At 42.8% G+C, this 13953-nt stretch overlaps 1 protein-coding gene across 1 annotated transcript in view; it reads right to left on the minus strand.

The window, feature by feature from the left end:
- Nucleotides 1-13953, minus strand: part of MRPS28 (mitochondrial ribosomal protein S28) — a 95724-nt gene that overhangs the window by 71696 nt on the left and 10075 nt on the right. Inside the window, exon 2 of the mRNA XM_088471569.1 lies at nucleotides 10938-11119. Coding sequence (XP_088327695.1) covers nucleotides 10938-11119 — 182 coding nt within the window. The remainder of the gene's footprint in view (nucleotides 1-10937; nucleotides 11120-13953) is intronic.

Genomic DNA, 13953 nt, shown 5'->3' on the forward strand with positions numbered 1-13953 from the left:
ACAAACAAAAACCCACAAATTCTGACAAACTCCAAGCATTGATAAGGCAAGAATGGGCGGCCATCAGTCAGTATGTGGCCTAGAAGTTGATTGACAGCATGCCAGGGCAAACTGCAGGGGTCTTGAAAAAGAAGGGTCAACACTGCAAATATTGACTCTTTGCATAAACTTAATGTAATTGTCAATAAAAGCCTTTGACACTTATGAAATGCTTGTAATTTTACTTCAGTATACCATAGTAACATCTGACAAAAAGGTCTAAAAACACTGAAGCAGCAAACTTTGTGAAAGCTGTATGTCCTCCCTACATCTTCATCCAATTTCTTCTCCCACTGCTCAGGGTTCCTTTACTCCCGATTTCTGTAGCTTTTAGTCATTTTCCGGTCTCCCTCACCGTTCCTATCTTTACATTATCAGAATCTGTCTCCCATTCATTTTCCTTCCTTTCGCTTTACTTTTTGCTATGGCCTCCTATTACTCCACTGCCTTTCTTCATATATTTTTCTTTCCCTCTTTATATTATGTTCTGACACTGTAATTCATTAGTTATATGGCCTTTGTTTTGATCTTTGCCTTATTTCTTAATGTTGTTGATCTCCCTGACACTTTTTTATATTACTCCAACATTTAAGGGACCCATGTGTGCTTCTTCTAAGTGTTTATTGTGTGCACTCACCAGTATTCGCCAATAAAAATAGTTTGTACAGAATAAAACCACAAGAATAACAAGGCGAGGGCAAGCCACACAGCAGACTGTTGCAGTTAGATCAGTAAATTGGAACCTCAATTGTGGACTGGACACACAATGAATGCAAGGGCTCCTCCAGAAAATGTCCTTGAAAAGGGATGGTCAATTACAATTGAAGTGAAGGCACAGACAGTGACAGACAAAAAATGTGACCATGTACACAGTAAATCACATCTATGTTACACAGTGTTTGACAACTCTTATGATACGCGTGTTCCATGTGCAATAGAGGCATCATACAGGTAATTCCAAACTGGACGGGATCAGATGGGTAAAATGGACATCTAAGGGATTGTTCAACATCAGCCCATCATGTTCCAACAACTCCAGGGTGTCAGAGGCGAGCTTCAGTCAGTTTTGTCAGAACAAACCGAAAAACAAAACCGCTCAGATGGGCGAATCAAAGATTTTGCAAAAACAGCAATAAATCTGATGCTCTGTTGATATCACAATTAAAAGTTAAAAGGGCATCTGAAACCATTGCAGCCCTTAGAGATGGTCAAAGAATCCTTAACTATGACCAGGTAGCTATCAATCGCTCCTTTTACAATTACTATAAATCCTTGTATAATTTACCTGAACCTCAACTTGTTCCGCTCCCCCCTTCAATGCTGGCTCAGAAATATTTGCAAACATGTAAACTTCCCAAATTATCTAGTTCTGCCATTACCAAATTGAAATCTCCCATCACTGACGAGGAGTTGGAGGACGCTTTGAAATCACAAAAACCATCTAAAGCCCCGGGCCCAGATGGTTTACCTGCTGCTTAAAACAAAACATTTTCTGCTTCACTTTCCCCGCACTTGGTTACGGTATTCAACAAGATATTGGAAAATGAACTACGGTCTGCACTTATCCCTCCCTGCCCCCAGCTCTGCTCGCCCTAACTCCGTATCTAGCCCCAGCTCTACCACAACTGCTGATTGCCCTTAACCCCCTCTATCCCAACTGCTAACTGCCCCCAGCTCTGTCCAAACTGCTGCCTGACCTCACCCCTCATATGTAATGGAATCAAAAACAGTGGAGTAGGACCCCAATTTTTTTAAAGTGAGGGGTCCCTGAGATCCACAATTTTTTTTCGCTTACCGCGATCAGTGAACATACACAAATTACTGGCTGTGCGGTTATCACTTGTCTCAGAATAGGCCTTTGACCGTTTTTCGTGATCTTTTATGTTCTCATCCATGCGATCATATGGTTTTTGCATCAGCTTTCTGTCAGCTACTAAAGCCCTCTATTGCAACCGGTTTTCAACTTTCAACTGGCAATGGTACATGTCAGGGCTGCCCACTGTCGCATTTGCTTTATGCCTTGAGCATTGGCAGCCAGAATCCGCGATAACCCTGACATCACCTTCCCTTCCTAACCGTATAGCCGAATTGAAAGCTTTTCGTGATTGTTCAGGGCATAAAGTGAATGGCTCTAAATCTGAAGCCTCAGCCTTTCATATCTCTCCTACTACGCAAAAACTACTAGAACACAATTTCGAATTCATTTGGCACCCTAAATCTTTTAAATATTTGGGAATACACATTACAAAGACATACGAACAACTATATCAGGATAACTATATTCCCCTTCTTCATACACTTAAAGATTGGAGGTGGGCCCCTCTATACAGTTCTTGAACAGGTCGAGTAAATTCTATTAAGATGAGTATCTTACCTAAATTACTATACTTATTTCAGAGGATTCCAATAGTAGTTCCAATCTCCTTCCTCAATGAAATCCAGTCACTGTGTCCTCATTCATTTGGTCTAATAAGAAGGCCAGACACGGTAGGGCTTGTTTGTCCAAAGACGCAATTAATGGCAGTCTAGGCCTTCCTATTTTTCGATAAATATTTTTTGGTAACGCAATTGAGCCATATAATGTCTTGGCATATGGAGGCAGGGTGTAAGAAATGGGTTGAAAATAATCTAGTGGGTGATAGTCCAGTGAGCTTCCTTACGTGTCACTCTGCTCAGAAGAGATCGGCCTCGGTCGGATGTTCCCTGCGTCAAAGCTATCCTTCAAGTGTGGGACAAACTAAATAAACGTTTGAACCTGGCACCTTAACCCACCCCCTCTCACGCCATTATGGCGCCACCTGATTTTCCGTTGGGTTGCATGTCCCCCTACATGGGCCCATGGTTTTCAGTCGGGATCTCTAGAATCTTCCACATTCAGGGAGAATTTATGCCTCATACTTTTGCAGGCTTGGTTGAGAAATATGGTATGTCCTCCAATTATCAGTTTGCCTATTTACATCTCTAACCAAAACTCTTAAGGTGGGGTTTGGTGGGGTGGGGGAGTCCTACCCCATTTGAACGTCGCTGCATATATGACCCAGCATGTCAAGGTTCCATTTCGATTTTATATTCACTTCTTGCTCCTTCTCCTTCCGTGTTCAAGGAACCCTTTGAGGAGGCCTGGGAATGAGACCTGGGGTTGTGCTTAGAAGATACTGAGTGGGCCAACATTTGGCAATGGGTGGCTAAAACCTCAAGCAATGCCAACTGTAAAGAAAATTCGATTAAAGTATAATCACGTTGTTATCTGGTGCCAGGAAGGCTAAGCCGCATTTTCCCAGGGTCTTCGGACCTTAGTTGACGACAATGGGGCCAAGTGTGGACTTGCCTTCATATTTGGTGGGACTGCCCCTTGAGTTCTAAATGCTGGGACGATGGGATACATTTGGTGTAAAATCAGTCAGTATATTCTCCCCTAAAGAACCAATGCATATGCTTCTGTGTAAACCCCTCAGGTCACTCTCCAAACCGCAGCACAAGCTATGTGGCCATATCTATAATGTAGCAAACTTATTGATTGCTCTGAATTGGAAACAGTCTCATGCCCCACCAATATCAGACCTGCTTAATAAAGTGTGGTATTTCTCATCCATGGAATACATCACTGCTTTGCTACACGATACTGTGTTGAAGTTTCACACCACATGGGACCCCTGGTATTCTGCTCATCAGACAATTACCTGGGCTAGAGTGAAGAACGTGGTCTTCTTTCTTCGTCCCTCCTTCCATCCCCCTTTTTCCCATCATTTTACACTTATTTTGTATGTTGATAGGCCATATTCAATATGGTGCGAAAAGTCCATTATCGGCGATAATTTATCGCTGATGACGTCATTTTCGCCAGTTTCACTTATCCCCCCATATTCAATTACAAAGACTTTTCACAGGTGCGAAAAATCTTTGTAACAAAACGGGGATTAGTTTCACCACTGTTTAGGTGGGGAAAAACTTGCAGAATTGGGGATTGGGGTGCAGAATAAAAAAACAAAAACAAATAGCCTGCAGCCTTGGGAATGCCCCCTCTTAATGTAATCTGTGTCAAAAAAAAAAAAAAAATTCCTCAGGACACCCTCAAAAAAAGGTACTTTCATTTTGGGGGTGAAAAAAAAAAATGTTGGGAAGCAAACTTAAAAACTAGCAAAATATCCTCAGGAGGGGTCCCCATGTATGCGGCAGGTGTTTTCTAGAATGCGGGTCGTTGCGGCAGGTGCATTTTTTAAGAATTTTTAAAAATCATTTTAGGGACTTACAAATATGCTTGCACCCATTTTCATGTACTCCAAATTTGATTGGACTAGTTATTTTTTGCAAAAAAAAAAACTAAGTGCTATTCTTCATCACTTCTTCACAGGCGCATTTATGCACCTGCCGTGGCTATTTAAAAACACCAATTACCTTCAGCAGGCCAAATATGGGGGATCACTATGGATACCCCCAATCAGACCATCTTTAGGGGGGTGCCAGGATGATTTCCCGAAAACTGACAGGACTTTGATACTTTCCTTTCCACCGGGTCCCGTTTTCGCCGGTTTTTTAATTGAATACTGTGATAAGCGGGCACGCGCCGATACTTTATCCCAGTAAAAACCTCCGATAATGGCGAAAAGTCCGACCTCTGACTTTCCGCCTCAAATTGAATATGCCCCTTAGTGTTTTTCTCTTTTATATTATGGATAAAAATAGTTGAATAATTACATTGTTGTACAAATATGTTAGTTTGGGAACCACCGGTTTAGACCATATTGGCTTGACACTGTACACCTTACGTAATAATATTTTTTTGCATTGTGCGCTTTCAACTATTTTGATAAAGAGAATACAACATCAGCCCATCATGGAAAATTGTTGTACTTTATATCTAATGTAGGATTTGAATTTAACACACTAATTTAAGACACCATCATAAAAGATGTGATTGTTCTATATTTCCTTGTGTACATAAAGAAAACCACAGGAACCATGGCGATATGAAAGGCAAATAGCAGTGTCTCACATTGCCTGGCGAGCTGACCGTTTCTGTGTCAAACACTTGACAAATGTAATCCCTTGGCACGGTGTGCGGAGGTCAGGGGTCAGGTGGAAGAGGTGACGCAGCTCTCTCAGCACCCAGCAGATGGCCAGTAGATTGCACAACCCGCTTCAGTAAATGCTGCTCCCATAACTGAGCCAGGTACTTGTCAAGTGAGGCTGTTATACAAAGCAAAATAAACCAAGACAACAAATGTGTGACACCACCACCAAGAAACAAGTTACAATTGTTCTGCATTTCCCATTTTGCTTCCCCACCTTTTCAATGGATTACAGCAGAGGTTGAAGAAATGGTCCACTGACTTTATCTACTGGGAATTACTAAGCCACCTCCAACCTCATTCACAGAGTGAAGCCTTCCCCTGTTCTATGCTTTGTAAAAAGATGACAATAGCTTTTTTTTTTAAGTTTACAAATCGTGTTGCATGTAATGAGAATTTTCCACCAAGCGTGCATTCCATTGACAGTAGTATTTTTAACCATAATAATAAAAGGAACATAGAACCAGGTAATTTTTATGAAGGCATTTCCATAAGCACCTAGCAAACCTTTACCTCGGGGCGGCCAAACCACAAGCAGTAGGTCAAACGCAGACCGCCACCTGCTGAAATCCGGGTCTCGTCCAGGTCCAGATTCCGCCAAACAGCTGAATGGTGGTGTATGCCACTTGACGCAGCCCGGCAACTTGTGGTTGGCCCTCTCTGCAGCCTCTCCTCCTGCTCCGAGTACTCTGCAGGTGTCTGGTAATAAACATGTGCTAACTGTGTAATAACATTACACCACAGCCTGCCCCATCATCATTTAACAGGATACCAGGCACTGCCAGGGTGCTGTGGAAATGGGGCCCCTCCCCTCCCCTCCCCCCTCCCCTCCTCCCCTCCTCCCCCTCCGGCAGCAGTGGCTGTTCTTGTCTCTCCCCGAGACTCTTCAGGCACCAGCACAAGTCATTGCACTCCACCATCTCGTCCGCCGGATACCCAGAAAAAGAGCGGACCAGATCAGCCAGCCCAAACCAATCCAGCGCCGAGCGCTTCCTCATGCAGGGCAGAACGCTCCTCCAGCAGGCAGCATTTCCCCAAGCAATCGATTGTGGCACGCACGCAGCGTGTCCTTTGGGACGTCGTCATTTTTAAAAACCGGGTTCCTCACCTCCTGTATAGCACGTATTTTGTGAACACTGCTGTATATTATGAATTGGAGACACTATTATGAATTATATTACCAATAGAGGGCAAACTTTGGGCATGATTCAGAGACGTATGCTATAGCATAGCCGCTGCGTACAGCTGTTGCCACTGTCTTCGGCACTCCCAGAAAGCTGCCCGATGCTGACTCCAAATGCCAGCACCATGTCAAAAATGCTGCGGCTTATGGGGCACTATGAGGCATATCTCAGAAACAGATCTGCACATGCTCAGTGCGGCTCCTGCACAGACTTACCTAAATCGGAGATGTGCGTAAATATTGAATATACGTACATCTCTGAATTAGGCGTTCTGTCATTATTAATTGGGGAGACACTGCTGTGTGGCATATTAAGCATCTTATCGCAGTTAGCAAAACGAAATTCTAAAATTATTCAAAATAGATTTCAATATATATTCGTTATTAGCTTTAGTGGCAGATTCAATTAGCTGCGCTAAGCTCTGCCCTGAGATGTTGAATTAGTGTCGCTACCCTGAGCCGTAAGCCACAGAGGGTACACTTAACGTGGATTATTCCTTACAGCCTCAGAGGCTACGAGGAAAGATCTGCACCCTTTGGGACTTACCACGTGGGGTAACCTATAGATTCCAGGCACTTAAACCGGAACCTATGGGTTAACACGTGTTAGACACGTGCTTAACGTGTGGCAAATTGCCTACAAATTGAATAGCCCCAGGCGTGAAACCTGGAGCTTTAGTCGCATGATAAACAGAGCGGCTAATTGAATTTACCCCTTAAGCTGCCCACACACATAGCGATATTTTACCCGATCTGGCAGATTCCGTCACATTGGAACAACAGATCGTGTAAAATATGGCCAAATACTGAGTAAATCGTGAGTCCCCACTCACGATCACGATGCGATGCGCGTCCCCACTGGTCGCACATCGCATCGTCAGATCTGCCATGCAGTAGGGCAGATCTGACAATCTAGGAAAGTGATGCACTGTAAAAGTCTGGATGCAGGAGAGATCGGGTGAAGATTGGACACCAAATTGTGTGCAGATCGTGTGGAGATCGTGTGCAGAGCTGCAGGGGAGAGTTTCAAGGGAAATCGGCTGATCATGTGCAGATCGCTGTGTGTGTGGCACCTTAAGAGGGTTATCCAATTAGCCGCGGTAAATTACCTCGCCCAGGGCTATCCAATTAGCCCCGAAGCCAGCACTTTTCAGGGATTTAATTTCCCCTGCCCTTAAAGGTGGTGTTTTTCCCGATCGCGCGAGAGAAAATACATAGGTCTGCGACTTTTTGCGGATCCTATGTATTTTCGTGAGAAAAACAAAAAATTTTCGGCCGTGATAAACGGGGTTTAATTGGATAGCACGATAAAAAAAATTGGCGAGAAATACCCCAACACCGGCGAAAAAAAAAAAACACGTTTACGGCCGTACATTTTTCGGAGCCAATTGGATACCCCCCTTAGTGTTTCTTAGAATAAGACTTACTCAGCAAATAACACTTAATTGTGAGAATAAAAATGTTGTGGCCCTCCATCTAAAGTCATTCCCTTAATAAGGCACTCCAAGAAAAAAGTTTGGACGTCCTGCTTTACATGTCGATGTGAGTTTTGCAATTAGATCAACTCCTAATTTTTATACTTCTACCTGAAGGTGGCGCTGTTTTTATAAGCTATTCAATCCTTTGACCTTCTGGGACGTATTCAATTATCGGCTAAAACAGGCATTTGCCCAAAAAACAGCGAAACCGAGAAGAAAAAAAAAAAAAAAAAAAAGAAGAAGAACTGGAGAAAAAGTTCTCTCCATCACGGACCAGGAGAAAAAAAAAATTCAAACTCCCTATTCCCAAAGGGTTCTGGGAAAAAAATAATTTTAGCCAAAAAATAGGGATTTTGCATTTTTTTTCTTCTCGTCTGGTATGGACAAAACTTCTCTAGTTTTTTTTCTCCATTTATGCCTTTTTTGGGTGAAAAACGAACGTTTTTCTGCCGATGGTGAAAAAAATGGCTGTTTTTACAGCCAATTGAATACGGCCCTATGTTTGAAATAAAAACAGGAAAGAAAATATGCCCGCGTTCGGCTCTACCCATATTATACATGCTACCACCGGCATGACAATAATAATGCCATACATAAACACACAGCAAAAAGACAATATGATGCTGGAGCTTTAACTACTATTGTCAGACACAGGGCCGGCTCCAGGGGTCGGAGCACCCTGTGCCAGCTCTCTTTAGTGCGTCAGATACAGCATCCATTCAGACTGCGGGGTCCGGCACCGCCGCGGCGGTGGGGGTCCCCAACCTACTGATTTGACCACCTGCGGTCCACTTCGGGAAATTGGGATGTTGGGGAGGGGTGTGCCCTCTATGGGTGGCACCCCTGTGCGACCGCACTGGTCGAACACCCCTAGAGCCGGCCCTGGTCAGATACACACAGAATTACAGCTATTGGTTAAAGCGCCGGCAACATATTGTCTTTCTGATTTGATCTTATGGATCTGCTGGGTACAGCAACATAGATCAGTCCAAGATGTCTGCTTATATTATGCTACATGCATTATAAATACACAAAGAATGGGGGTATCAAAACAATTTAGAAAATTTACTGCATACTTGCCAACTTTCCCCGATTGTCACGAAGACTCCCTGAAATAGTAGCTATCTCCCTGACTCCCTGAAGAGTCCAGCAATCTCCCTGATTGCATCTTTTATGTGGCTGTGTGCACCCCATTTATGTGGCTGTTATATATAATTAAAAACAGAGATATATACATTTAAATGGGAATATTAGTATCATTTACCTGCATTGGTTATAAGGCACAATGATCCCTATGGGTTACATGCATTTTCTGAGAAGTATCAGTGTGTTTTCATCAACAAGTAGATCGTACTAAATGCTTCAGGGCTCATTTACATTTGGATGTAAATCAGTGTTATGACACGCCCACTTTACCGCCGCGCTCATAGGTGTTACTTTCACAATCTCCCTGAAATGCTTTTTCAAAATTAGGCAAGTATGTCTTACTGTAGAAGTAAAATAAATGACTAGTATATTTCAATAGTGACGCTACCAGTTCTCCGGAAGACCTTCAGTACGGGCATAGTTTGGTGTTCAGAATTCCAACATTCAAATGGTATGTACTACGTAGTTATGAGACCGGCAGCCGGTCTCAATACCGACAGTGTAATCACTGCAAGGAATCTAACATAGGCGTCGAAATACCGACACCTATATTGATCCAGACAACGGAACTGCGACAGGACACCGGACCAATCATCCAACGCCGGGATTAAGTATCCACGTAGCCGGGGTTGGGGGGGGGGGGGTAGGCTAGGGGAAGTGTGAGTTAGGTTTAGGCACTAAGGGGGGGGGGGTTGGGGGTTTGGCTCAGGTACCCCCCGGGAGGGTTAGGGCCAGGGTGTGGGGAGGGGGGGGGGGTGGGTTTCGGCACTAACGGGAGGAGGTTAGGGTTAGGCACTAAGGGGGAAGGTTAGGAATAGTAAGCTTACCTGCGCTATCGGGATCTCCTCCATTAGGCTGCAGGCATCGGGATTTGAACTGCCGGGTTCACGCCCAGTGATCAAACATACTGATTTCGTTCAAATGTAGGGAAAAGTCTGTGCCTTCAAGGGCCAAAACTTTTCCCTTCAGCAAAAATTATATTTGTCACCATTATTCAACATCCAATGCTAATATTTATTAGAACACAGAGAGAGACACAAGACAAGTCTGAACTTGCCAGTAGCATGGTTAGTGCAAGAAGGGTTCAACTGCTGTACTTAATATTTTTTTTTTTACTCCTTTTCCCAAAAGTTTCCCAAAATAAGGCGCGTAACAGGTTGATGAACGATTAGACGATTACAATGTTGTAATCGTACAGTCGTTCCACTCTCGTGTAGTGGATATGCACCTTTATACCAAAGAAAGATTGTATTTAAGTGTATAACATACTTTATGTACAACAACATTTAACATACTTTTTTAGATATTCAAGGTCAAAAGTCACCGGCACTTACCCCATGCAAGGTGCAGGAGATCTGCCTGAATTTGGCGTCCTGAATGCATACGCATGGTTCAGAATAGTGAGTAAGTCATCCACTAGATGGGATCCCCTGCATGCGTTTGCATTGTAGTCACCCATTTAGCCGTGGCGGAGAAACAGCTGTGAGGCGTACAGCTCGGAATTGTGCGTACGTTGGCAAAGAAGTGCATGCAGCACGCAACACTTGTGGCTGCATAAAAAGCAGAATCAGGCACCAGGGGCCAAATGTAATAGGGTGAGAGTTTAGAAAATGTGAGAGTTTAGCAGTAAACTCTCACATTGGTTGAGTTTCATCTTCAAAATTGGAAAACATCTGAATGAGATTTTAAATCGTGAGTTTTTTTAAGTCTAAAAAAACATGCAAGTTCGTTCTGTTACTTTATTAAATTGGCAAAGTTTAAAACGTGTCAGAAACTCTCACTTTTCTAAACTCTCACCCTATTACATTTGGCCCCAAGTGTGTTATTGCACCCTGCACTCAGCATGAAAATACCCAACCATACCACTCACAGAGGGGAGGAGGTCCCTACCACTAATGATGGCTGTTACTGTAGAACAGATAAGATGGAGTCTTCTGTGGTCATCAGCAGGTTAGTGGCTGTTGGCTAATGAACAATACAGCTGTAGCATTGCCAGTGTAACCTTCTATTCTCTGTACTTACTGTTCGTCCTGCTCAGGTCTCTTGCACACACAGTGAAACTTGCCCCCAAAGTCGATGTACAGGTCATTCTCAATGACTTGGAAGATTGTTCCAGCAACTACCTTATCCTTGGCTGGCCCCAGCTGAACGAGATGCGAATGACGGAGCAAAAAGGAAAAAGAGTCTCTGTCCGTGGCAGCTTCCTGCAAACGCATGTAACAAAACAATAATAAATGTATAGTCTCCGTTGAGTTGTATTTTGTCCTAGTTATGACAGTCTTATCACAGATATTTTATGCTTCGAGCAAGCTATGTACCAAAACCAGGAAACACAATATAAGGGGAATCATAGCTCTAAAGGTGGATAATACATTTTGGCCATGTTCTGTAATGTGTAACACCATGAAAAAGACATTCCCCTACCTCCTCTACTTCCAGGTATTGAACCACAGAGGTTACATGTGCTGTACAGGAGACAGAGAGGGGCTCATCTCCCTCTCCATAGGGGCTCATCTCCTTCTCCAAACATACTACATCTGCCTGCCCACTTTCTAGACCTACATTAGCTCACCTTCCCCTTCAGATCCCAATTCAAACTTCTCATACTCACTTACAAATTCCTCACCCAATCCTCTCCTATTTACATCTCTAACCTTATTCTCTATCACACTCCTCCCCTCCAGCCCACTTCGCTCGACAAATGAATGCCTCCTCTCCTCCCACAGTATACTTCCTCCCAATCCCGCCTCCAAGATTTTTCCCGTTCTGCTCCCCACCACTGGAACTCTCTCCCTCCCCTATCAGACTCTCCACCTCTCTACAAAAATATCAAATGGCTTCTCAAGACCCACTTCCTAATCAAAGCTTTACAGCGCTCATCCTAACTCACTGCCCCATGCTCCTTGCTCACTGTCTCTCCCCTCTGTGTCACCCCTGTCTGTCTCCCACTCCCCTTTAGATTGTAAGCTATCACGAGCAGGGTCTTCTTCCCTCATGTGCTTTTCCTTCCCTCACTTAAAACATCATCTCCCCACTGCCTACAGTGGCTCCATATTGCTGTCTCGAAAGAAAAATGCTTTCCTGTAATGATTTCCTCTGCCAGTAAAAAGTAGTTGTGGTTTAAGAATCTGATCATATGGACATTGCACCCATCCACAGCAGCAATAATCTGTATAGTAAGCCTTCTTAACTTATGTGAGACATAAAATCACAAAAGTTTTAAATATTTTAGTACATTAACATACTGTGTTATTGTACATAATAAACACCAAAGGGATTGTTTAAGGAGATAAATTAAAAGTAATGAACAGGCCTAGATTGTTAAAATAATGAAAGTGAGAACTAACAATCCAAAGTGAAACCTCTTCAGATGATCCCACCATGAGCCCAAAATAAAAGTTTAGGGATTTATTAACAACAGTATGTAAAAATGTTTAAAATTTTAATTTTTGTCTTAAAAACTTGTATTTTTGAGAAAATCTAAATTTTGAGAAAATCTAAATTTTGATTTTGAAAATATTTCATTTTTATTGAAACACACTGCTGTGTTATATATCAAATTAAAGTCCATAAAAAAATTGCAGCTTTAAAGGTATACGACTTAAAAAACCAGTGTACATATCAGCCTAAGATTTTAAGTTATCTTCACACCAAAGGCATCAATTAATATTCCAAAATTTCATTACAATCTGTTTAAAACCCTGTGTTGATTTGGTGTGAAATAACTCACAACCATTTTTGCCAGTCTGATGCTACAAATAGCTTTTTTATGGAAATGAAAGGAAGGTAACAGATAAATTAGAAAAAATTCTATGGGATCATTATAGCACCAACAAACAACCTGCAGATTGCTAGTCCTTAAACAATAGTGCTCAGCATTGTGGCTTAACTAGAGGGCCATCAAGTTAACACCTCTTCACAATCAGTTGGAAAACATCAAGATGGAAGGACCACTCCCCAGGGGGCCGGACATACAGTCGGCTGAGAAAATTGACCTCCCTGCATTTCACACCACTGGCAAGATGGAAGCCTATATATCCGTATTATTTTGCCCTGCAAAGCACATGACCTTGCTGGTTTCCTTCACTGAATGGGAGCTGTTGGGGCTCCCTGAACACTGATGTACAACAGCATATTGTCTGTGTGAATAGAGATGGGATTCCCCTGCAAGCAACTCTGAGCTAAAGCATATAGGACCCCTCCTAAATAAAAAAAAACAGTTATCAGAAGCTTGGCATTAACCAGAAATAAGAGATCGTCCAGATAGGGGATAATCATGACCCTTTCTGGACCAAGAATGATGATGCCATAATGTTTTTATTGTTTTTTTTAAGAACACTCATTGTGCTGCTGTCAAATCAAGAGAGTTTAAAAATGGAAAAGGTGGGAAGGAAACCAAAATCTGAGAAGACAATAGGGACCTTCCCAGATTGTAACATCAATAAGCATCCTAGACATCTATGTTGATGATGGACCTCAATTATTCCATTTTGAATAAATCCCCAAATAGAAGTGTTGAGAGTTTTGAGATTTAAAATGAACTGATAACTATCCATTTGTTCTAATGACACAGGAATAATCACACCCATTGTGAGTAGTGTGAGAATATTTAGTCGCATGGCTGGCAGCTCCACTGGAAGTCTTTTAGTGAAAAACAAGTAATTCTCTCCTTGGCTTAGTACACAGACTCTCCAAGTCAGTTTACCTCCAATGCTGTCCTCCACGTGGACTCGGGAACGGTTATCTCAACTCCTGACCTGTTCCTTTACTAGCAGAGTGAAAGGACACAAGCGGAGAGCTCTGCACACTTGGCAAATTTACCATCTTGAAAGCGTAGTACTAAACCATCCACCCCATACCATGTTGCAGAGTCCTCAACGTCCGATTTCTCCACTACCAAACCTTGTTCATGGGAGGAGAATTCAGAATCAGACACTGTCCAGTAATGAACCAAGACAGCATTTAGCTAATCTCCTTTTTACAGGAGGAGAAAACTTTTACTAGACCTTTAGCAGATCGCCAGTCCTGGTCTTCTAGT

This window comes from Taudactylus pleione, unplaced genomic scaffold (assembly GCF_031769625.1).
Source record: "Taudactylus pleione unplaced genomic scaffold, aTauple2 ptg000114l, whole genome shotgun sequence".
In the NCBI taxonomy this organism is placed as follows: Eukaryota; Metazoa; Chordata; class Amphibia; order Anura; family Myobatrachidae; genus Taudactylus; species Taudactylus pleione.